This window comes from Eptesicus fuscus, chromosome 11 (genome assembly GCF_027574615.1).
Source record: "Eptesicus fuscus isolate TK198812 chromosome 11, DD_ASM_mEF_20220401, whole genome shotgun sequence".
Taxonomy (NCBI): Eukaryota; Metazoa; Chordata; class Mammalia; order Chiroptera; family Vespertilionidae; genus Eptesicus; species Eptesicus fuscus.
The window spans coordinates 8,968,802-8,994,860 of NC_072483.1; the positions used below are offsets into that span (position 1 = coordinate 8,968,802).

Consider the following 26,059-nt stretch of genomic DNA (forward strand, 5'->3'; position numbering starts at 1 on the left):
CTGTTTACATATACCTTTATAAGATTTTTAAAAAATATATTTTATTGATTTTTTACAGAGAGGAAAGGAGAGGGAGAGAGAGTTAGAAACATCGATGAGAGAGAAACATCAATCAGCTGCCTCCTGCACACCCACCCTACTGGGGATGTGCCCTCAACCAAGGTACATGCCCTTGACCGGAATCGAACCTGGGACTCTTGAGTCCAAAAGCTGATGCTCTATCCACTGAGCCAAACCGGTTAGGGCACCTTTATAGTTCTTAATAAAAATGAAAGCAAGTCTCATATGAAATAAGCAATGATTTTTCTTTTAAATAGATCAGCCAGATTTCTTTATAACAATTATACTATTTTATATAATAGCAACTGTTCTACATTAAGTAAATATAACAATTACATTAAAAAATGTTAAAACATTTGTCTAGAAAAGATGCCATTAAGAAATTTACTGCCTCAGCTGATCGCTCAGTGGTTAGAGCACTGTGTCTTGGATTCAATTCCAGTCAAAGGCTCGAACCCTGGCCCAGTCAGGGTTTGTGTGGGACGCAAGCAATCAACGTCTCTCTCTCACATCGATGTTTCTCTTTCTGTGTCTCCTTCTTCCTTCCCCTCTTTCTAAAAACATCCTCAGGTGAAGATTAACCCCCCAAAAAAGTTTGCCAAATAAGCAGAAAAGTAAATAAATCCTTACGTATGTTGCTGATGTAATTTTGCAATTTCTTTTTCAAAATCTTGAGGTTGATTAGGAATGAAAGAATAATCTGAGAGGTAGCCTGGCAAGCTTTCTGACTGATTGTAGTCTCCAAGTTCAGCTAATAAATGAAAGAAAAATATTTACTTTAATAAACACATTTTTTAATGTTTATAGCCAAATCAGCAAAGTCATGAATTCCATTATATTTCTGGAAGTAAAATATTTCTATTTCTACTGTTACCATTTTAACAAGTTATAACAATGCATATAACATTCTTTAAGATTTCAAACAACTTCAGAACTTTTTTTCTGGAACTGAAGTAATTGCTAACTAAGTGTATGTTTCATTACATTTCCTTTGCAGTCACTTTCTTCTGTACAGCAACTCACGTCTAAAGAACTTATATATTAAAGGCAATGTACTATCAATATAGACCAGCTATACAGTAGGTCCTCGGGTTATGTCAGAGATCTGTTCCTACGGCGTGACATAATGCGATTTTCGCCGTAAGTCAGAACCCACCTACATAAGCACCTACGTCACTCACATGGAGCACATACACAGCAGTAATGAAGTGAAACAGTAAAAAAAATTTAAAAGATAACAATTTCTGACCTTTACTTGTGGTAAATAAATAATAAAAAAATAAACCACATATGTACATACGTCGAAATGACGGAACTTTTTTTTTTTATAATGGGAGATGGTGACGTAACCATGAAATGATGTATGTTGAGTCCGACGAAACCCGAGGACTGCCTTTATATATAAAAACCCAGCGACCATTACAGTGGAATGACCAGGAGAACCAGAATGACCAGTGGCTATGATATGCACTGCGGCAGCCAACCACTCTGCTCCGGGCCAGATCTCACCCCCAGCACCCCGATCAGGGCGGGGCCAGCTGGCCAAACTCCTTGGCTGGCAGAAATTTGGGGTCTGGGGACCTTGGAGGTGCTCAGTCTTGGGCAGCTGCCCAGGAAAAGCTCTCCTTTGGCGGAAGTGGACCCGGGATCAGGGCACCAGAGTCAGGGATTGGTTGGGGAAGCTTTCCTGGTGGCCACAGAAGTCCCTGTGGGTCACGCACACCACCGGGCATCTGGCCCCGGTCTGAGCAGTGGCAGGAATAGGGGCCATGGGGCGCAGGTGGCACACAGGAGCCAGGAGGCGTGAGGCCCAGCCTGGGCTCTTAACCCGCCTGCTGGGCCCAGCAGCACCAGCAGGTGGGCCATGGTGTGCAGCAAGGTGCTGGGCCACCGACCCGAGGGGAAGCAAGCCAGGAGGGCAAGGCCCCACGCCAGCCAGAACCCCAAGCGGCGTGGGTAGGGCCAGAGCTAGAAACCCTGGTGAAGTGGGCGGGGCTGCACCTTGGCCTTGGAATTCTTCAGGCAACCAGTGTACTGGCTACCAGCGCATCAGAGGTCAGCCCTGCTTCAAAAAAGAGGACGTGGCGGAAAGTGGCAAGGCCACAGGAGGGATGGGAAATGTTGTGGCCATCTTCGGGAAACACAGCTGCCATGGTCTTCAGTAACTAAGAACAGGTAATTTTTGGTCTCCGTTCTACAGAAAAGGAAGCCGAGACTCAAAGAAGAGAGTCTTCCGCAACACCTCACCCACTTCTCAGACCTGACCCTGTGCAGCATTGTTTTTGTTGTTGAAAGTAGAGGATCCAAAATGTTTTTAGATCTTTGCTATTTTAGGCAGGAGAGAATTTAGCACAGGGAATTGGTGCTTGGGAAATCATCGGAAAGCTGGAGGAGTGGTTATTAGGCTGGGCCCCCATGAAAGACTCCCTGCCCAGAGGGAGGAGCTGCCCCTCAGCCACAACTGAATTCTAGAACACTCTGGTGTAGCTATGACCCAGGGATCGGGAAACTGCGGCCCCCGCAAGTGCCCCCCCAGTTCCTAAAAACAGGTCACTGGGCACTGCCTCTGCCACAACTGCCTGTGCACAGCCTAGATTCCACTGCAGAAAACCTCCACATCTTTGCAAACATGATCACCAGCAGCAAACAGCCCAAACTGCGGGAAGATGCCTCTGCCCCATTTCTGCCTTCAAAATATTGTGCAAGTGCATCCAATTAGCAAAAATGAATTCATATCCAGAAACCTAGCTGCAAAGGAGTTTGGGCAATTTCAGACTTTCTTCTAGGAGTGAGATCTTGCCAATGTACCTCATGTGCCTGGTATTGATAAAAATGGGGTCCAGCTGGTGGGGCTTAATGGTTGAGCATCGATCTATGAACCAGGAAGTCACAATATGATTCCCACTCAGGTTTCGGACTAGATCCCCAGTAGGGGGTGTGCAGGAGGCAGCTGATCAATGATTCTTATCATTGATGTTTCTATCTCTCCCTCTCCCTTCCTCTGAAATCAATAAATACTTTTTTTGAAAAATGGGGTCATGCTGTATTTATGTGTTATAACGAATTTTTCACTTCATAGATCACTAATGTCTTTCCTGTTAAAACCATACTTATAGAACATTATTTATTTATCATTCATTTTAATTTTTTTAAAAATATATTTTATTGATTTTTTTACAGAGAGGAAGAGAGAGGGATAGAGAGTTAGAAACATCGATGAGAGAGAAACATCGATCAGCTGCCTCTTGATGTGCCCGCAACCAAGGTACATGCCCTTGACCGGAATCGAACCTGGGACCCTTGAGTCCACAGGCCGACACTCTATCCACTGAGCCAAACCGGTTTCGGCTATCATTCATTTTAATTGATCTCAGAGAGAAGAATGGAGAGAGAAACATTGTTCCGTTGTTTCCTGCACTCACTGGACTGGGTATTGAATCTGCAACCTGGGCACGTGCCCTGACTGGCAATCAATCCACCACTTTCTGGTGTATGGGATGATGCTATGCTGGTACCCTGACCCCAAATTTCAGCCTCCAGAAGTGTGAGAAAAATAAATTTCTGTTGTTTAAGCCACACAAATTTATGATATTTTGTTATGGCTGTCTGAGCTGACTAATCCTATATAATAAAAGCCCAGTGACCAAATGGCAGAATGACCGGAACAATTGTGGCCCCTCACCCAGGCCAGCCCCGCCCCCAATTGGCTCCCATCAGGGCGGGCTGATTGGACCCCACCAGTGCACTAATTCATGCACCGGGCTTCTAGTGTAATTATATGCTATTTGTTTCAAAAGTTGCTGGACCTGGCTGGTGTGGCTATGTTAGTTGGAGCTTTGTCTAGAGCACCTGAAGGTCATGGGGTTTGATTCCCAGTATGGGCACATGCCTGGGTTGTGGGTTCCATCCCCAATTGTGGTGTGTATGGGAGGCAACTGATCAATGTATCTCTCTTTCTCCCCCTTCTTCCATCTCAAAAAATCAATAAAAAATAAAAACCTGGGCTGATACTTACACTGAACAGCAAATGAAGCCAAAAGGACAGCAGTATTATAAGGACAGGGCAATCTAATAAAACAAAACAGAAAATACATAGCCCAAAGTTAAACACAATGATTTCAAAAGCACTATAATTTATAATATACTAGTCACACTTGAAATTTCCATGTGATTTATATTTTAACTATTAAGTAATGAACTTATTTGATGAAAGGAATTCATATTATATGTAACCATTTTTCAATCGATAGTTTGCAAAGATAATGAATTACTTACTATAGAACTAAGAGTATTCTTAAACCTATTACTAAAAATATATAATAGCCCACCTTCCAGTAAGAATGTCTTGTTTAATTTGCAAAAAATACTGGTACCTTAAAAAAAAAAAAAAGATAGTTAGCATTTACTGGAATTATAGCATTTAGATATTAAAAAATATTTACTTATATTAACAAATAAAAATTTAAGTATTTACTTCTATAATAAACATATTAACACAAGATATTTTAAAAATAAGCTTTCATAAATTCATGAATCCAAGTTTTAAAATTCTTTGATAAATGAAATTTTATACTGCAACAGTCTTGTTTCCACTAGATCAGTTATGAAATTCCTAATGCTTGTTAAGCATTACATGACCTAGGGAGAATATTAGAGAGAAATACTCTAAGGATTGGTGTATGCAGAAAGTATACTGGGAAGCACAGCAGACATAGGAGAGCTGACAGTGACAATGCACTAGAGACCAGTAGAAGAAAATCATTCTTTCTGCTGAGATGGGAAGTCAACTGCAAGAACAGGCCTGTGTGCTGATTGTCTTATGGCAGCAAGAAGCTACTGATTGCAGAAAAGCACCTTTCCCTCTTCATATGAGTTAAGAAAGCTCTCTTTGATTAAAAAACAAAAACAAAAAACCCACATAAGTTCCTTTACCTACAATTGATCTAATATTAGAATTGCCAAGTACTCAATTTCCTTAAAAAAAAACAAAAAACAAAAAGTGTAAGTATCCTATAACAAGAATACTAGGGTTGCTTACAAGATGTCCTGTCTCTGCTAGTGGGTGAAGTCATTCCCTGACAGATGTATCAATGCTTGGGCAAAACCACCTGTGCTGTATAATGTTCGTAGAAGACCAAATTTTTTGGCTGTAAATGTTTAAATAAGAAATTTACAGACTTTTACTTCACCTCACTAAAAAGAGGATACATACTCCAAGAGTTAAAAATCATTAAAAATTTTAGTTGTTTGATTATAGTCATTAAAGAGCTCCATGACCATTCAAATTACCAAAGAATGTAATTAAGGTTTCACAGAATCAGATATTGATTGTAATTTTTTTTAAAAAGAGCTGACACAAATATCTTGGCTTCATATATTAATAAATTCTCTGAGGCTTAATACATAATATTACAAATATTATTGTTTACTCAATCTAAGACAACATATTTCTAAGCAGCCAACTTAGTTTCATAATTAAAAGTTAAAGGTCCCTGGTCCTGGCTGGTTACTCAGTGGTTAGAATGTCAGCCCTGGGTTCAATTCTTGGTCAAGGGCAATACCTCAGTTGCAGGTTCGATCCCCTAATTGGGGAAAGAGCAGGAGGCAACCAATTGATGCTTTCTTCCCTCTCCCTTTTTTCCTTCCCTTTCTTCCCTCCCTTCCACATTCTCTAAAAATTCAATGGGAAACATATGCTCAGATGAGGATAAAAAAAAAAAAAAGTTAAAGGTTCCTGGTGGAAACAACCTTATAGTTAGGACTGAAAGGTCGTGTATATCCTTGACATAATACTCTGAATACTACACAAATAATACCTATGTGCTTGCTGAATTTTATTTCCATACTAATCATTAAAGACTGACAGAATGGAAACCAGAATAAGCTAAATCTAAGCTAGAAGTCCTAAAGTAAGCCAGCCTATAATCTTTGGCAAGTTACTTAAAATCTGGCTGGGTCTTGTTTCTCTATTTGTAAAAAGAAAGTAGAATCATAGCCTAGTATATGTATCTCAGGAGCCCTAAACAGAAAATACAAGCCTAATTTTAAAAGACAATCAAGACCTTTAAAATAGATTAATAATGATTGAGGTAAGTATAATCACCTTTACAAGCTGTAAAAATAACCTTAACTTTTCTAATCCAGACAATAATGAATACCATGAATTAAACACTTATCATGCTCTAAAAAGGTATGAAAAGTGATGTCATTTGTATTCTCTTAACTCCTGAGAAAACTCCAATTCCAATGATGCCAGCAATAGTAAATGATGTTTCATTTGGAAGCTCTGTAAGTCCATTCTTTTTTTTACCAATAACCTAAAATGGAATCCCAAGGTAAGGAGGTATAGCTGATTTCCTGTTTTGTGGGGCTTATACTAGTCCTTATAATTAGCAACTGTGGCCAAGGGTGTCTTATTACTAATCTGGACCATCGCATTAAAGCTACCTAAGCAGTAAAGTTTTAAAGGAGTATTTCTTAAACCTGGTGGCATATTTGAGTCAACTGGGAAGCTTGTGATGCTTATGCACAGGTCCCATCTGAGATCTATTAAATCAGAGTACTCAGGGGGTGTGGCCAAAGCAAGAGCTACCCTAAGCGATTCTAATTTGTAATCAGGGTAGAGATTCATTGATGTACAATGTACACTATGGTAATAAAATAAAAACTAGCCACTTACCCCATTTTACCAAATAGTGCCAGTTATAAATACATTATAAAGGATTTTTGAAATAATGTATTATTTCTAAGTGAAACAAAGATAATTTTCTAGACTGATGGACTGAGTAAATACTTCCTCGATTACTGTAAAATTTGATTTTACTTTAGCAATGGCTACGTGGGTCTACAATAAAGTCTCTCCTATATGCCTACCATGTGTCTTGTCTTCTCCGTTTAATACCCTGTGTCTGAGGACCTATGCTCCTCGAGAAGGATCAAGGAGGAACTTGCTTCCACAGAAAGAAATATCAATTGAGCTATCAGCTGTTAAAGTGTGTATACATTATTTGGACACCCTGTATTATAGAATACTTTGCTACTTGATTTCAAGTTATATGTACCAGGAAACAATAAAATGCATTTAAAAATACTTTATAAATCACAATTTTCATTAATTCAGTGTAGCTTCCGTTAAGTTCATCCAAGAACAGGTTTTACTATACTAAAAATCTTGTTATTTTAATTAACAACAACAACAAAACCTAAGGGCAAATAGTATTAAACTAAAGGGTATTCATATAACACAATTTTGCTTTTCAAGAGAAATTAGCTTGGATACTATTAGTTTGAACTACCTAATCCAGAGCATATATTCTTGAGTTCTCCTGTTATAAAAAAGGTAACCCACTATCCCCACTTCCCCACAACAAACACACAGAAAAGAACTCTAAAAGATGTGAATCTAACTTTTCTTACTTTATCTACTGAAAACCCTACTTCAGAAACACCTGTGGATTGGCAGGGAAATGTGTTTAATTTAATCTTTCGTTTTTCTACTTCACCTCAGTATTCTAAAGGATAACCGATACATTAACATCTACAGGTAGCTTTAGGTACAGATTTTAAATTTGTCACCTGTCTTTTAGAATAATTGTGAATATAGTCACTGACCTATATTCTTATATCTGAATCTTTTATGGAAGGTATAATATGCTAATATTTATTCTGTCTTATTTTGCTAATGAATTACTAATTATCTTTCAAGCAACACACATGGTTATCCTTCAAGTTACTTAAAGATTTTTTAAATTGATATTTTAGAGAGAGACAGGAAGGGAAAGAAAGAGAGAAACATCAATGTGAGAGTGGAACATTGATTGGCTGCCTCCTGAACACCCCCTACCAAGGATGGAGTCTGCAACCCAAGCATGTTTGCTGACCAGAAATGGAACTGGCGACCTTTCAATGCATAGGACCACGCCCAACCGAAGCCACACTGGCCAGGATTCTTCAGGTTATTTTAATAATGACAGTTACCACACTGTGATTATTCCCCACTATTTATACCTTAAACAGTTACCTAACCTTCATACACTATCAAAATACCCATCTGGGCCATTCTTGTATTTTCAATCTGCAGTTGGGAATCAGCTAATATGGAGGACAACTTGAATTATATGGAGATTTTTACTGAAAAGGTGGTCGATGTGCCTAACCTCCATGTTTTTCAAGGTTTAAGTATTTTTATAGGGGGGCAAAAGCAGGCACAATTCTCAATATATAGCACCACTTAAATTGAAGCAGCATCTGATTACTTCAATTAATAACAGCAAAGCTGCTTAACCAGTTTTCACTGGAAAATCTTAATATTTATGTAGCTCAGGAGGCTGCTTGTGGCTGGATGGGGTGGCCCTGGGGTTCCAATCTCCTAAAGCATTCCCTGTCATCCAGGAATGAAGTAAACTGTTTTCTTGAAACATCTATGACCTATTCTGTGTGCTGCTAGTAAACTCAGAATTATGGCATGGCAATCTATTTTTGCCTAATTAATTTCAAAATTTCATAATAGTTTTGAAAATATTTTCAAGAAAAATATGCTCCATAAACTCACCTTGTGTATTCTTCTTGTAACTTGTTGGGGTCACTTACAAAAAATTTGACTCTGAAGTTCAAACTGTAAGGTGATCCTCCTAGAATTAATAAAAGCAGTTCTAATTAATCAGATTATATTAACCCTGCATCTTTATAAAGTATACTGACAAAACATGAAGTAAACATGTATGCTCACTCTTTAGCTGCTTCCTTATTGGTTTATTTGGATCCAGCCACCTCTGAAAAATAAGTAAGATTGATTTCATTTTTTCTTGAGGAACTAATACATTGATTCATGCAAATCTGTTCTATTTAAAGATTAATGCTAAAAACTGAATTTCTGAAAAGGCCTCGTAGGGAAAAAGTCATTAACTTACAGATTATCATAGCATATATAACAAAATTATGCTAGAAAGTACTGAATATATATAGGTGGTAGCTTTAAGATTTTTATTTTAATTTTACATCAAATTATACCATATGCAATAACCTCTATTCCAAAAGTAAAAATGTTTAATAATCACTGCAACTAATATGAATTCTGTTCATTTAACTGTATTATGTAATAGTCTGGAACATTTAAAAAAATTATGAAAAATTTTGTAACTTCTACCCCAATCCTTAAAAAATAAATCACCGCCCCCTCCAAAAAAAAAAAAGAAACAAAAAAAGAAAACAACCACACTAATTTTGAAAAGGATAATGTTTAGTTTTTGGAAGGACTGCTTTTTGTGTGTGAGAATTTTAAGTAGCCTCAATACTTCTGAATGCCAGTTAAGACCTATTTTAGAAAAATGAACTGAACTCAGAAAATATCTGAACAGCCAACAAGTTTCAATTTAAAAAAATTAAAAAACCCAAAATGAGGTTATAGATGTGGCAGTATTTTCAAAGCAATACACAAATATAAGCTTATGTATCATCCTATCTAATAAAGATGGAATATGCAAATTGAGCATAACTCCGCTACAAAGATGGCGGCACCCACAGCCAATAAGGAGGGAATATGCAAATTGATGCGACAAGGCGAGAGGTGGAAAGGTGGCTCCGGGCCGGAGTGAAGGCAGAAAGGTGGCTCCGGCTGGAGTGAAGGCGGTGCCAGCAGCCAGGGGAAGGAAGGCCTATTCTTGCACGAATCTTCATGCATTGGGCCTCTAGTTATTTATAATCCTTACATCCCATACTTGATTCCATGAAGAGTACTTAAATAGATTTTAGTAACAATTGGCTGGGAAAATCTGTATTTTTTCTTTCCATTATCCCTAACACCCAACAGATCAAATCCAGCTGATTCAACCTTTATTGGTTTTAAAAATATATTTTTTATTGATTTCAGAGAGGAAGGAGAGGGACAGAAATATAAATGCCTCCTGCATGCCTCCTAGGGGATTGAGCCCGAAACCCAGGCTGGTACTCTGACAGGAAATCGAACCCTGATCTCCTAGTTCATAGATCAACGCTCAACCACAGAGCCATGCTGGGCTAACTCTACCTTTAAACCATACCTAGAATTTAAGAATTCTTCTCCATCTAGTTTTCCACCATTCTTATTTCTGTTGTGGCTCTGGCCACGGCCTCTTAATTACTGTCCCCGTTTCTTTTCTTACCACCCTCATCCTCCATTTAGAAGCCATAGTAGTCTTTTCAAGCATAATGTTACTCCTTTGCTTAATATGCTTGATCATTTCTCAATGAAGCGTACAAAGCCCTTAGCACTTTCTCTTTACCTCTTCTACCCCAATTTACTAAGCTCCAGCTATAATGCCTCCTTTCTGCTACTCAAAGATGCCATTCCATGTTTCCTTAATGCACAGAATGTCCTTCTCCAGCTTCTCCATGGCTGACTCCTTTCAATACCTGTGTCTCCACCTAAATGCAACCTGCTCAGGAAGGTCTTCACTGACCACCCTATCAAAAGTATGTCACAAAGCTCCTATTTACTTAGTTATTTTCCAAAGACAGGCAAGGAACATTAAATTCTCTCATTACACTAAAAAAAAAAAAAAAAATCCTCACCGAGAATACATTTTTAACAAGTTTTACAGAGAGGAAGGGAGGGAGAGAGAGAGAGAAACATCAATGTGAGAGAGAAACATTGATCATTTGCCTCCCACATGCACCATGATCAGGGATTGCACATGCAACCTGGGCATTTGCCTGCCACCTTTTTGTGTATGGGACAATGCTCCAACCAACCAAGCCACAATGGCCAGGGCACACATCTATGTATTAATGTACTGATTTTGTTTTTCACATTTTAGAGAAAAAAGTCATAAATTACTTTCATTTTAATACTAGTCTAAAATCAAAATTTGGGATCAATGATTGTATCCAAACCCTTCCTTCCTCATTGCATTCCCCTCAAAATATTCTAATATCAGATATACAAACGCATTTACAGGTAGATGTGTTAAGCTGACATAGCTTAGAAGGAGTACAATGATAAGCACCAGAAAACTGAAGAGACCTCATCAATGACGTCACTGAGATAGGACTTAGGATTTTGGCTTAAAACAAGATGGAGCAATGCTATAATGAGCACTATTAGACAGTAAAGATGGTGCTCATAGTAAAAACACACCATTATGTCGAAAGAAAAACAATGTGGTAAAAAAGATAACATATAAAACTGTTCTACAAATCAGTAAGAAAAAAAACCCAACACTAATAAAAAAAACAGACAATAGGTAAGGATGGAAAGATCATGGGAAAGGAAATATAAGAGTCTACATTAGGTTATCATTTTTCAATAGTAGTACTGGCAAAGATTAAAACGTTTAATGACAAACCACAATGGCAAGAATGTGAGGAAAACAGCACTCATACATAGCTTCTAAGAATATAAATTATACCACCTCAATGTAGGATAACTTGGCTATATTTATCAAACTATAAAATGCGTATCACTACAGACCAAGTATTCTTTTTTACAGACCTTGATATATTTCACACAATATAAAATTCACTATTTTAAAGTGTACACTTCAGTGCACTTTAGTATATTATGTTGTACAACCATAGACACTAAATGTCAGAATATTTGCATCATCCCCAAAATAAATCCCATTTCTATTAGCAGTCAGTCCCAATACTGCACTACCAACAGCCTCTAGCAAGTACTAATCTACTTACTGTCTCTATAAATTTGCCTGATTGGGACATTCATATGAATACAATCATACCATAGGTGATCGTTTCCGTCTAGCTTCTTTCTCTTTTACAGTAGGCACCCCCTTAATCCACAAGGGATATGTTCCAAGATCCCATTGGATGCCTGAATCAATAGATAATACTGAGCCTGCTATATGTACTACTAGACACCCGATGCACAAATTTGTGCAAGAGTAGGCCTTCCTTCCCCCATCTGCCGGCACCGTCTTCTCTCTGGTCTCTGGACCCGGGCTTCCCTCACAGGCCCAGCTTCGTCCGGAAGGACGTCCAGTCTAATTAGCATATTATGCTTTTATTATTATAGATGTTCTTTCCTATACATATCCTATATAATAAAACTCTAATATGCATATTGACCAAACAGCGGAACGACCAGTCGCTATGACGTGCACTGACCACCAGGTGGCAGACCCTCAACGCAGGAGCTGCCCCCTGGTGGTCAGTGCGCTCCCACAGAGGGAGTGTCGCTCAGCCAGAAGCCAGGATCACGGCTGGCAAGAGTAGCAGCAGTGCAGGAGCCTCTCCCACTCCGCGGCAGGCGGACATCCCCCAAGGGGTCCTGGACTGCGAGAGGGCGCAGGCCAGGCTGAGGGACCCCCTCACCCCCAGTGCATGAATTTCATGCACCGGGCCTCTAGTCTATAATAAAGTCTATTTATTTATTTTTGTTAATCCTCACTGAAGGATTTTTTCCCATTGATTTTTAGAGAGACTGAAAGGGAGGGATGGAGGTAGGGGGAGAGAGAGAGACATTAATGTGTCAGAGACACATTAATTGGTTGCCTCCCACATGCAACCCAGTCAGGGATGATGATTGAACCTGCAACCCAGGTACATGCCCTTTACCAGGAATTAAACGTGAGACTCTTTGGTGCACAGCTGACACTGTCCACTGAGACATGCTGGCCAGGGCAATGATAAAGTTTAATAGATAAATTATGCACAGTAAGAAAGTAATAATAATCTTAATATATAAAAACCCAGGATCCATAACATCCATAATGACCGAAGGATCGACCGGATGCCAGAGTGCACGTGCAGCATGCCAAGAGGGCTGAACTGCTGACCTCTCAGAGAGAGATGTGGGGACTTGCAGCGTCGGGGACTTGCATGAGGCTGCCTCATGGCACCCCAAATACCTCCCTGAACGACCACTGCAACCCCACAGGGAGCAGGCCTAAGCTGAAAGTCGGACATTCTTAGCACTACCAGAGGCAGGCGAGGCTCCCGCTACCGCTACTGCGCTCACCAGCCGTGAGCCCAGCTTCAGGCAGAGCGGAGCTCCCCCTGTGGGAGCGCACTGACCACCAGGAGGGAAGCTCCTGTGTTGAGCATCTGCCCCCTGGTGGTCAGTGCACATCATAGCGACTGGTCATTCTGCCCTCAGGCCATAACCAGCTCTCCAACATTCCCCAAGGGGTCCCAGATTGTAAGAAGGCGCAGGCCAGGCCAAGGGATCTCACCAGTGCACGATCAGGGCTGGGGAAGGATGAGTGAGGTTGGTCAGTTGAGGAGGGACAACGGGAGGGCTCGAGGTCATATCCGGCCCATCTTGCTCAGTCCTGATTGGCTGGATCTCCAGCAGCAAGCTAACCTACCGGTCGGAGCATCTGCCCCCCGGTGGTCAATGCACATCATAGCGACTGGATGACCAGTCGACTGTCTGCCCCCTGGTGGTCAGTGCATGTCATAGTGAGCAGTTGAGCAGCCTTAGCATATCTTTAGCATATTACAATTTGATTGGTTGAACGACTGACCGGATGACCAGATACTTAGCTATTAGGCTTTTATTATATAGGATTCCCTATTCTGTACCTTATATCCTAGTGACTGTTTTTATAACTGGTAATTTGCACATCTTAATCTCTTTCCCTTTTGTGCCCATCCCTCAAAACCCCTCCCCATCTAGCAACCCCCAAAGTATTCTGTGTACTTCTGAGTGTTTTTGTTAGTTGGTTTATGTTTTAGATTACACATATAAGTGAAATCACATGCCATCTGTTGTTCTCTGTCTGACACATTTAACTTAGCATAATATCCTCTAAGTGTAACCATGTTGCTCCAGATGGCAAGATTTCATACTTTAATGGCTCAGTAATACTAGTATTCCATTGTATATATGTATAACTTCCCCTTTACCCATTTGTCAATTTATGGATACTTGGGCTGCTTCCACATCATGGCAATAGTAAACAATGCTATAATGAACATAGGGATGCATTATGTCTTTTTGAATTAGCATGTTGGGTTTCTTTGGATAAATACCCAGAAGTGAAATTCTAGGTCCTGCTTTGTCTCTTATTACAGACTTTGTTTTAAAGGCAATTTTGTCTGATAGAAGTATTGCTACTTTAGCTTTTTAAAATTTCCTAAATATATTTTACTTTCATTCTGTACAGGTCTTGTACATAGCATATGTATACATCTTATTTTCTTAGCCATTCAGCTATCCTATTCTTTGACTGAAGCATTTAATACATTTATATTTAATATAATTACCAACAGGTATGTACTTATTGCCATTTTGTTATTCATACTTTTTATCTTTTTTCCCCTTCTTCTTAAAGAAGTCCCTTTAACATTGGTTTGGTGGTAATGAACTCCTTTGACTTTTTCTTGTCTGAGAAGCTCTATCTGTCCTTCAATTCTAAGTGATAGCCTTCCTTGTTGGTCCTTGCTTTGCATCACTTTGAATATTTCATGCTAATATCCCTTCTAGCATGAAATATTTCTGTTGAGGAATCAGCTGACAGTCTTATGGGAGCTACCTTGTAGGTAACTAGCGGCTTTTCTCTTGCTTTTAAGATATTCTCTATCTTTAAGCCTTGGCATTTTAATTATGATACTAGCGGCCCATTGCAGGAAGATTCCTGCAAGAATAGGGTTTCCTTGGGCCTATTCCTACAAGAATAGGGCTTCCTGTGGCAGAGCGAAGTAGCAGAGAAGGGAGCGAAGCAGGCTTTGCTCCCTTCTCCCCTGCCTCGCTCCCTCTCGTCTCCGCTGCCTCGCTCCCTCCCATCTGCGCTGCCTCGCTCCCTCCCGTCTCCCCTGCCTCGCTCCCTCCAGTCTGCGCTGCCTCGCTCCCTCCCATCTGCGCTGCCTCGCTCCCTCCCGTCTGCGCTGCCTCGCTCCCTCCCGTCTGCGCTGCCTCGCTCCCTCCCATCTCCGCTGCCTCGCTCCCCCCACCTCCGCTGCCTCACTCCCTCCCATCTCCGCTGCTTCTGTAGCTTCCTTCTACGCTGTCTTCAGTCTTTGCTCCGCGCCTGCCTATGAAAATTAACTGCCATCTTTGTTGGGTCAATTTGCATACTCGCTCCTGATTGGCTGGTGAGCGTAGCGGAGGGATGGTCAATTTGCATGTTTCTCTCTTATTAGTGTAGATGTCTTGGTGTGGGCATCTTTGGGTTTATCTTACTTGGGACTCTGTGCTTCCTGAGCTCGTATGTATATTTCTTTCTCCAGGGTAGAGCAGTTTTCCATCATTATTTCTTCAAGCAGGTTTTCAATTCTTTGTTTTCCCTCTTCTCCTCATACCTCTATTATGCAAATGTTGGTATGTTTGATGTTGTGCTAGAGACCCATTAAACTATCCTCATTTTTTAAAATTCTTTTTTTCTTTTTGCTGTTCTGATTGGGTGTTTTCTGCTTCCTTATCCTTCAAATCTCTGATTTGATCCTCTGCTTCATCTCCTGTTGATTTCCTCTAATGTAGGATCTTCATTTCTGGCTAGTTCTTTTTTTATGTTTTCTATCTCCATATTTACATTTCCTATTTCTTTGTTGAAGTTCTCACTGAGTTCACTACTTTTCCCTAAATTTATTGACATCTTCATCCTTATAAACAGTGTTTTGAATTCTGCATGCTTTAAATTGCTTGTCTCTATTCTTAGTTCTTTTTCTTAACTTTTGTTCTGTTCTCATACTGGGACATGTTTCTCTGTCTCCTCATTTTTGCTGCCTTCCTATGTTTGTTTCTGTGTATTAGATAGAGCTGCTACATCGCCTGGTCCTGGCAGAGTGGCCTTATGTAGTAGGTGTCCTTTTAGGCCCAGTGGTGTGGTCTCCCTAATTACCTGAGCTGGATGCTCCAGTGTGTCCCTTGTGTGTGCTTTCCTATTGTAGTTCAGCCTTAATTGCTGTTGGCTTGGCAATGGGAAGGACTGACCCTCAGACTGATTGCTTGTGAGGACTGGCCATGACTACAAAGGAGAAGCTGTAGTGCAGTGGCTGAACCCACAGAGGATTTACTTTAGTGAGGCTCTTGTGTCTGCCAAGTTTGCCCTTTAGGTATCTAATGTTATCTGAAACTCACCACCAAGTGGTTTGGTTCTGGGGCCACTTTGGAAGAGCTCTGGTATAGACCATGTTCAATCACTGTTAGTGTCCTGCACAGAGCCACCTGGTATGAGCTACAAAGTGATCTGAAGTTGGTTGCCACTATACTGGGCTTAGAGGTATCTCTGAGAAAGGAGCTTGTATAAAGTTGGGGAGCCTTGACTTTTGTGTCTGTTGCCCAGAGGACACATCCCTCTATATTGTGGGTCTAGTGATTAGTTCCTGGTTTAAAGGAAAGCAGCAAACAAAACAAGTTCTTAATTATCTACCCCACCCTAGGGGTCAGTACAGAGAAAAAAAGACAGGAATACCTGTTTCCTGATTTTCTCCTGAAAGAGGTATATTCACAATCTTTAAAAGCTGCTGCCTGAAGGTCTAGATTCCAATTAGCCTGAATCTAGGCGTTAAATGAATGTTTCCCCTTTAGGACAATGGCAGGTCTTAGCATACCTTTAACTTCTGGAAGTAGCCACTAAAAATAGGCTGCTTGAGTAATTACAAAGGTTTGAGAAACAGCCAAGGCCTAGAAGAAGGTTGAAAAGATAAGGCTAATTTCCTTCAAAATCGAGAGGTGATTGTTTCATCTAATGCATAGAAACTAACAAGGAGAGTCAAGGAAAATGAAGAAATAGAGAAATATGTTTCAAACAAAAGGACAAGAAAATCCTCAGAGAAAGACTTTAATAAGATGGAGATAAGTAATTTACCTAATAGAGAGTTCAAAATAAGTCAGAAAGATGCTCATCGAGATCAGTAAAAGAATAGATGGACATAATGAGAATTAACAAAGAGATAGACAGAAAATATTAAAAAGTACCAAATAAAAGTCATTGAGCTGAAGAACATAACTCAAAAATACAATAGATGGGTTCAACAACAGACTAAATGAAGAAAAAAAATCAATGAACTTGAAGACAGGACACTGAAATCAGAACAGCAAAATAAAAATTTTTAAAAAGTAGTGAAATAGCTTAAAGGACTTATGGGACAACATCAAGTGGGCCAAAATTCATATCATAGGGTCCCAGAAGTAGAAAAAAAGAAAGAGGGAAGAAAGAGGAAGGAGGAGGAAGGAGGGAAGAAAGGGGAGGAGCGAGGAGGGGGGAAGGGGGGAGGAAGGAAGAAGAGGAGGAGGAGGAGGAGGGGGAGGTAATAATAATAGCTGAAAACTCCCCTAACCTGTGGAAAGAATTAAGACATCCTGATCCAAGAATCCTAGAGTTCCAATGATGAAGAACCCAAAGAGATCCCACTAACACATGATATGATTAAACTGTCAAAAGGTAAAAAAACAAGTGGAGAATCTTTAAAGTAGCAAGAAAAAAACAATCCTCCTATACAATAAAGAGAAAATATGCTAATTGACCCTCAAGCTGTCACAAAGATGGCAATGCACACAGCCAATCAGGAAGGAATATGCTAATTGACCACCCCACCCTCAAAGATGGCAGCACCCACAGCCACAAGATGGCAGTGCCCAGTCCCCTCAGCCCTGCTGGGGCAGCAGGCATGCAGCAAGGCCAGGCCCGCCCCCAGGAGGGCTGGCTGCTCCGTGCACCTTCCTCCGGAGTCCCCCAGTTCCCCTCAGCCCCCCAGGGCCGGCCCAAGGCGCAGGCAAGCCTTGGGTGGTGGCTGCCCAGCCGATGCCCGAGGCGCAGGCAAGCCTCAGATGTCGGCTGCCCAGCCGCCCAGGGCTACTGAGGCTCACGTAACCAGGGCCAGCCGAGGCTTGTGCTGCCGGCAGTGGCAGCAGCAGAGGTGTGATGGGGCGTCGCCTTCCCTTGATCGCCAGGTCACCTCCCACCCGTGAGGGCTCCTGGACTGTGAGAGGGGGCAGGCCGGGTGGGCTAAGGGACCCACCCCCTTCTGTGCATGAATTTTCATGCACCAGGCCTCTACTTGGTTATATAAAAGGAAACCCCTTAAGCCTATAAGGAAATTTTTCAGTAGAAACTTTACAGGCCAGAAGGGAATTACATGATAAATTAAAAGTGCTGACAGAAAAAAAGTGCCAAGCAAGAATACTTTATCCAACAGTTGTCCTTCAGATTTGAAGTTAAAAGAGTTTTCCAGAAAAGCAAAAACAAGGAGTTAATCACCATGAGACTGGCCTACAAGAAATGTTGAAGAAACTTTAAAAACTGAAACTAAAATTAGTAATAGGAACACATATGAAAGTATAAATCTCAATATATAGTAAAATTCAGAATAATATAAAGTTGTCAAGGTGGTGGGTTAATCACTTACAACCCTAATAAGATTAAAATATAAAACTACTACAAATAAATATAACCACAGTAATTTGTTACTAGATACACAAGATAAAAGGATGTAAAATGTGACATTAAATACATAAAAGGTGATGAAGTAAAATTGCAGCAGTTTAGAATGTGTTCAAACTTGTTATTATCAACTTTAAAAGACTGCTAAAAATAGAAGTTGTTTTATGTAAGCTTCATGGAACCACAAAGCAAAAACCAATAATAGATACATAAAAGATAAAAAGAAAGGAATATAAGTATACTACTACATAAATTATCAAACCACAAAGGAAGAAAACAATTAACAAATGGTAATAATTGCATACCTATCAATAACTATTTTAAATGTAAATGGACTAAATTGTCATGTAAATGAACTAAACAGTCAAAAGACACAGAGTCTGTGAAAGAAGAAAAAACCAAGACCTATCTATGTGCTACTAAAAAGAGACTCACTTCAGATGTAAGGAACATAGGAGACTGAAAGTGAAGGAAAAAGATATTCCTTGCAACTGGAAACCAAAAGAAAGCTGGGTAACTATACTTACATAAAATAAAATAAACCATTAGAAAAAGAGTGTAATAAGAGATGAAGAAAGTCATATAGACCTGGCCAGTGTGGATTGGTTAGTTGGAGTATCGTCTCGTACACCAAAAGGTGGTGGGTTCAATTCCCACTCAGGGCACATAACCAGGTTTTGGGTTTGATCCCAAGTCAGTGCATGTGGGAAGCAGACAATCAGTGTTTCTTTTTCACATTAATGTTTTTTTCTCTCTCTCTCAAATTAATTTTTTAAAAGTCATTATATAATGATAAAGGCTTAAATCCAACAAGAGGATATAAATATGTAAATAATTATGCACCTAAATAAAACAAAATATTAACAGACCTAAGGAAGAAATAGACAGCATTACATAATAGTAGGGGACTGCAATTTTCTACTTTCATAAATGGGTAGACTAACCAGGCAGAAAATCAATAAGTAAATATTAACCTAAAACAATAGATATGGAGAAAAGGAAAATCTTGTACTCTCTTGGTGGGAATGTAAATTCATGCAGTCACTATAGAAAACAGTATGTAGGTCCCTCAAAAAATTAAAGATAGAATTACCATATGCTTTAGCAATTTCACTTCTGGTATTTATCCAAAGGAAACAAAAACACGAATTTGAAAAGATATATGTGCCACCATGTTTACTGAAGAATTATTTATAATAACCACAATATGTAAGCAAACTAGGTGTTCATCACTTAAAAGAAAATTTGGTATATATTAAAAATAAAATATTATTCAGCCATAAAGAAGGAAACCTTACTATTTGTAACAACTTGGATAAACCTTAGGGCATTACATTAAGTGAAATACGTAAGACATAGAAAGACAAAAAACATGATCTCATTTATATGTACAATCTGAAAATGAAAAAACAACAACAAAAAAAAAAACCAAAATGCTGAACTCATAGATACAGAGAACAGAATGGTCATTGCCAGAAATGGGAAGGTAGGGCCAAAAGATACAAACTTCCAGTTAAAATAAGGAACTCCTGGGGATGTAATATATAGCTTGGGGAATATAGTTAACATTTTATACTAACGATAATTAAAGTATTGTATATATGAAAGTTGCTAGAATAAATCTTAAAAGTTCTCGTCACAAGAGAAAATGTAACTACATGTGGTGATGGGTGTTAACTAGACTTATTGTGGTAATCATTCCCCGATATATACAAATATCAAATCATTACGTTGTACACCTGAAACTAATATGTTATATATCAATTATATATCAATTTAAAAAATAGCTATTGATTCTTGGCCTTTTAACTAAGATCAAGTGTAAAAAATAGCTAACAGGAATGGGTATTTCATCATCCACTCTATCATAAATTCATGAAGAAGTTTCAGTTAAGGTATGGAGTTCTACTTATAGTCTTTTCAAAACCAATTGCTCATTCTTTTCCCTTGGTAGAGTCTCTTTTTAATTCTGTAAACCATTTCATATTTGCAAGTTAATTTTATATCTTCCAAAATGTAGCATTTGAAAAAAAGGTTGTGATTAAACTTGTTACTTGTTGTTAAATGTTTATTGAGCACTTACTATGTTCCAAGCATTGTTCTAAGTCCTTTACATGTAAAAATTCACTTCATCTCCACATTAACCTCAAGATTGGCACTGTTATTTCCTTTTTTACAAATTGCTCTCCTATTTCCATAAATGTAAATTTTGCTAACTTGGGCAAATCTCTTAAATATTGTTGGCTTTCCTCAAATGTTGGTGTCTGTTTTGACTGCTTCGTTTTATAGCTGAAACTAGTAGCCCTGCACACGAATCCGTGTGCCAATAGCTCGCTGCCACCCTCCAGTAGCTCTCAGTCCACTGCCATGACCTCCTGTAGCTTCCCCCTCCCCCTCCCTCCCAGCTTCCTGCCCTACCCCCTCCTGTAGCTGTCTGCCGCCCACTTGTAGCTCACTGCCCCAACCCTCCTACTGATCCAGTGATCCGGTTGTTACCTGGTCGGTTGTTACGCTTCACGGCGTAATGACCATTTGCATATTACATCTTTATTATATAGGACTCCCTGTAAGCTGCTTTATGGATCCTTTATGTGTCTGTCTCCTTGTGGAGAAAAGACATGATACACAGCCTGATTTCAATAATTGGGAAAGATAAATAATCTGTGCTGACAGCATCTCTTGGGCAAAGATGCTTTTTTTTCATTTCACTGGGGTCACCAGTCCTCTGCAGGAATTAGTTTACCTCTATAATTCAAGTACTCATACTTATATTACAATTAGGGGTAAACAGTGCTAATTGCTTAACACATGGCCCATTGAGTTGACCCACCTGGCTGCTGCTTCTATGCCCAGTATACCGCTTCTCAAATACCACCCAGTAAATCTCTAGTCTGCCCCACCTCCTCATTGAATTAGGTAAACCCCTGGAACCACTCTCTCATTTACTAACTTTGTGATTGCTTCTCAGCAACTTGATTTTTTTAATCTGTAAAACAGGAATGATAATATTCAACAAGGTTTTCAGCCCTGGTATCTGGGATTTATTTATCTTCTACAATTGAAACTTTATAGCCTGGAGCAGAGCCAAGCCTTCTGCTTGCTCCGTGGTGGCAGCCACTTCTGTTGGGACTTATGTATCTTCTATAATTGAAACTTTGTAGCCTTAAGCGGAGGCCTGGGCCAGCCAGGGTGTGCGGAAAGCTTGGCTTCCTCCATTGCCGGGGGCAACCCTAGCCTCCTTCTCTTTCCAGCTCTGAGGCTGCCGCCATTTCTGTTTTGATTTATGTATCTTCTAACATTGAAACTTTGTAGCCTTGAGTGGAGGCCTAGGCTGGCAAGGGCAGGCGGAAAGCTTGGCTTCCATTGCCGGGGAAACCCAAGCCTCCCTCTTGCTCTCTGTGGCCGTAGCCATCTTGGTTGGGTTTATTTGCATATTTCCTCCTGATTGGCTTGTGGGCGTGGCTTGTGGTATAGCAGTGGTGATTAATTTGCATATTACTCTTTTATTATATAGGATTTTTGTTTAACATTTTACTTATTGATTTTAAAGAGAGAGAGGAAGGGGGAGAGAGAAACATTGACTCACTGTTCTATTTATTTATGCATTCACTGGATGCTTCTTGTATGTGCCCTCAACAGGGATCAAACCTCGCAACCCTGGAACATCAGGATGACGCTCCAACCAACTGAGCTACTGGGACATGGCTAGATCCTTTTTAAAAAAAATCTATTCTGCTAATTTTGATTGGGGGATTTAAACCATTTGCCTTTAAAGTAATTACTGAGGGGGAAGCACTTACTTGCCATTTTGCTATTGGTTTTCTATATGTCTTGTAGCTATTTTGTCTCCCTCCTTTCCTCTGTAACTGCCTTCCTTTGAAGCAGTTGACTTTTTGATAATGTTTTGTTTCCTTTTTATTTCCTTTGTGTATATTTTACCTACTTTTTTCTTTGTGGTTATCATGAGGATTCAATATAACTTCCTAAAATTATTGCAATCTGTATTAAGCTGACATTAACTTAGCATCAATTAAAACTCTACTCCTTTGTGGCTCAGTGGTTGATCATTGGCCTATGAACGTGGAGGTCACACAGTTCAGTTCCTGGGTCGGGGCACATGCTGGGTGTGGCTCAATCCCCAGTGTGGGGTGTGCGTGAGGCAGCTAACCAATAATTCTCTCTCATCCTTAATGTTTCTGTCTTTCTCTCTCTCTCTCTCTCTTCCTCTTTGAAATTAAAAATAAATAGATAGATAGATAGATAGATAGATAGATAGAAAGATAGATACACACACACACACACCACAACAAAAAAAAACTCTAGTTGGTTGAACATCATCCCACGCACCAAAAGATTGCTGGTTCAATTCAAGGTCAGGGCACAAACCTGGGTTTCAGGTTTGATCCCTGGTCTGGGAGGGTATAGAAGGCAAGGCAACCAATTAATTTTTCTTTCTCATATCAATGTTTCTCTCTCTCTCTCTCTCTCTCTCTCTCTCTCTCTCTGTCTGTCTCTCTCTCTCTCTGTCTCTCTCTCTCAGCATGTCCTTGGGTAAGGAGTAAAATACAAACAAACCCTCCCCCCTGCACTCCTTTAGAACTCTGCATCAAATTATATTACATACTAGTGGCCTGGTGCATGGATTTGTGCACAGTGAAAGGAAATTAATTAAATATCTTAATACCGCTATTTGCCTTTTCTCTATAATGGAAGTGTCAGAGATGAAAGAAAATTAGTAAAATGTATATGAAAATAATATATAAATTGATTGGTAAATAAACAATAACATAACAACAAAAACAACACTGATAAATTGATTGAACTTATTCTAATATCTCCCTGTATACTACATTTCAGAGTGCTTGACTAATTTCCCTTGTGATGAAGTATTTACAACTTTAACTTTAACGTCACGCACTCTTCGAAATCGAGACAAAGCAACATATAACTGACCATCTCCAAAAACGAATTCAGGTAGGAATATTCCTACTTTGTCTAGAGTTTGTCCTTGTGATTTATTAATAGTTATCACAAATGCTGGCATCATGGGAAATTGTCTTCAAATTAATTTAAATGGGAGGCCAGTGTCAGACAGGGACAAATCAATTCTTGAAATCAGGACAACCTCTCCTTCCGCAGACCGTTAATAGTTCAGCTTTGATTATGTTAGGTTGCAATCTTTTGATAATAATCTAGTACCATTACAAAGACCCCATTTACTATTAAGATTTCTCAGTAGCATGATGATTGCACCTACTTTCAATTTTAACTTATGACACGGCATTCCTGAAGGAGTAATGCTATTAAGAAATTCGATGAGAAAATTTTCCTTGTCGGCATCAGCTGTTGAATCGATGGAATCACCACTCAAATAGGTGTGAAAATCTCCATCGAGTATATCCAAAATTTCTTTCTTTAATTTATGAACGTGCTCATTTTTAGGACAAAAAATCGCACGTTTAGATATATTTTTAATATTATCTATAGATATACTATTTTTTTTGATCACCTAATATTTTTTTTCATTTTTCATTTTTTTATTGTTTAAAATATTACACATATTAGTGCATATATCTTTTTTTTCTCCCCCCCCCCATCTATAGATATACTATTTCCAAAGGTAGCTTCAATAATAGATCTGTTACAAATCATTTCACAGAGGATTTCAATAATACCCATTCCAAGAGCTTTATATGTATCACACACATGCGAGTCAACGTTTATTTTTAAATTGCAAGTGCACGTCATATGTACCAGCCGGTCGGTTGGTCACTTAGCCTTTTATATATATTACTAGTGGCCCATGCACGTGGCCTGCACCCTCTCCAATCTGGGACCCCTCAGGGGATGTCCGACTGCTGGTTTAGGCCTGATCTCTGCATGCCTGCTTGATCGCCCCTAACCACTCTGCCTGCCGGCCTGCTTGCACCCAAATGCCAACCCCCACCAGTCTGCTCGCCCCCAACTGCCCCTACCCCACTGGCCTGCTCGCCCCCAACTGGCCCCCCCTGCCGGCCTGCTTGCTCCCAACTGCCCCTCCCCACCACAGGCGTGATCACCCACAACTGCTTTCCCCTCCTCGCCTGATCACCCCTAACCGCCTCTGTGTTGGCCCTGCCACTATGGCTTTGTCCAGAAGGATGTCCGGAAGGTCTCCCAGAAGGTCTCCTGGTCTAATTAGCATATTACCCTTTTATTAGTATAGATAGTACACTATTGAATATAAATTATAATAATTTATAATTATTCTTTATGCATTTGCCTTTTAAATCTTATGGGAAATATAAAGTGAATTTACAAATCGAAGTTACAATAATACCAGTTTTTGTAACTGTTCACATATGATTTTTATATGGCTTTGAGATGCTATCTAGTGTCTTTTTCATTTCTACTTGAAGGACTCCCTTTAGCATTTATTATAGAGCAGGTGTAATAATAATGAATCCCCTCAGGTTTTATGTCTGAAAGTGCCTTAATTTAACCCTCATTTTTGTTCTAATTTCCCCCCATTGATTTTTAGAGAGAGTGGAAGGGGGAAGGGAAGGAGAAAGAGAGAGGGAGAAAGAGCTAGAAACATCAATGTGAGAGAGACACTTCAACTGAGCTGTGGATCAAACCTGAAACTGAGGTATGTGCTCTTGACTAGGAATTGAACCCACGATCCTATGTTGCGCAGGCCCAACGCTCTACTAGTGAGCCAAATCGGCCAGGGCTCACCTTCATTTTTGAAAGACATTTTGTTGTATACAGTCATGCACTGTATAATGATATTCTGGTCAACAATATATTGCAAAAAAGTATAATGGAGCCGAAAACATTTTATCACCTAGTGACATAATTGTCATGTCATAGTGTAATACATTACTTGTATTTGTGGGGATACTGGTGTATACAAACCTACTACTCTGCCACTCATAAAAGTATCCTATATGATAAAAGCATAGTATGCAAACTGTCCCCTCGACTGGGAGTTTGTCTGGGAGTTTGACCAAGGGGAGGGGCCAGCCGGGGGAAGGGAAGGAGGCCCCAGCTGGAGGTGGCAGGCAGCTTGGGGAAGGGAGGAAGGCCCCAGTCAGCAGCGGCAGGCAGCAGGGGGAAGGGAGGAAGTACCCGGCTGGCAGCCAGCAGCCACTAGGGACCCTACCTCTAGTAGCAGGTATAATTATGTACAGTACATAACACTTGATAATGATAATGACTATGTATTTACTATCCTATACTTTTTGTTATTTTAGAGTGTGCTCTTTCTACTTACAATTTTTTAAAAATTTGCTGTAAAACAGTATGCCAGCAGCAGCTTCATATATCTTGTGTTTAGAGCATCTTTTTATTGCATTTTTGTACAGCAGCATGCTATACAGGCTTGTAGCCTAGGAGTAACAGGCTATACTATACAGCCTAGGTATGTAGTAGGCAGATTCTATGCTGTTCATACAATGAGGAAATTGCCTAATGACATGTTTTAAGACTACATGCCTATGGTTAAAAAGAGCGTGACTGTGTAGAATTCTTGGATGACAGGTTTTTGTTTTTTTCTTTCAGCATTTTAAACATAGCATCTAACTACATATTGCCCTGCGAGGTTTCTGCTGAAAAATCTGTTTATCATCTTTCTAGGTATCCCTTTATTGTGATGATTTGCTTTTGTCTTACTGCTTTCATGATTCTACCTTTCATTT

General features: G+C 39.7%; 1 protein-coding gene across 1 annotated transcript in view; it reads right to left on the reverse strand.

Annotated features, from left to right (window-relative positions):
• PTPN4 (protein tyrosine phosphatase non-receptor type 4) overlaps positions 1-26,059 on the reverse strand; it is a 246,720-nt gene that overhangs the window by 134,695 nt on the left and 85,966 nt on the right. The window contains exons 5-9 of the mRNA XM_054723364.1: positions 8,789-8,831; positions 8,612-8,711; positions 4,389-4,433; positions 4,076-4,128; positions 691-811 (exon numbers count right to left, since the gene is read on the reverse strand). Of these exons, the coding sequence (XP_054579339.1) occupies positions 691-811; positions 4,076-4,128; positions 4,389-4,433; positions 8,612-8,711; positions 8,789-8,831 (362 nt within the window). The remainder of the gene's footprint in view (positions 1-690; positions 812-4,075; positions 4,129-4,388; positions 4,434-8,611; positions 8,712-8,788; positions 8,832-26,059) is intronic.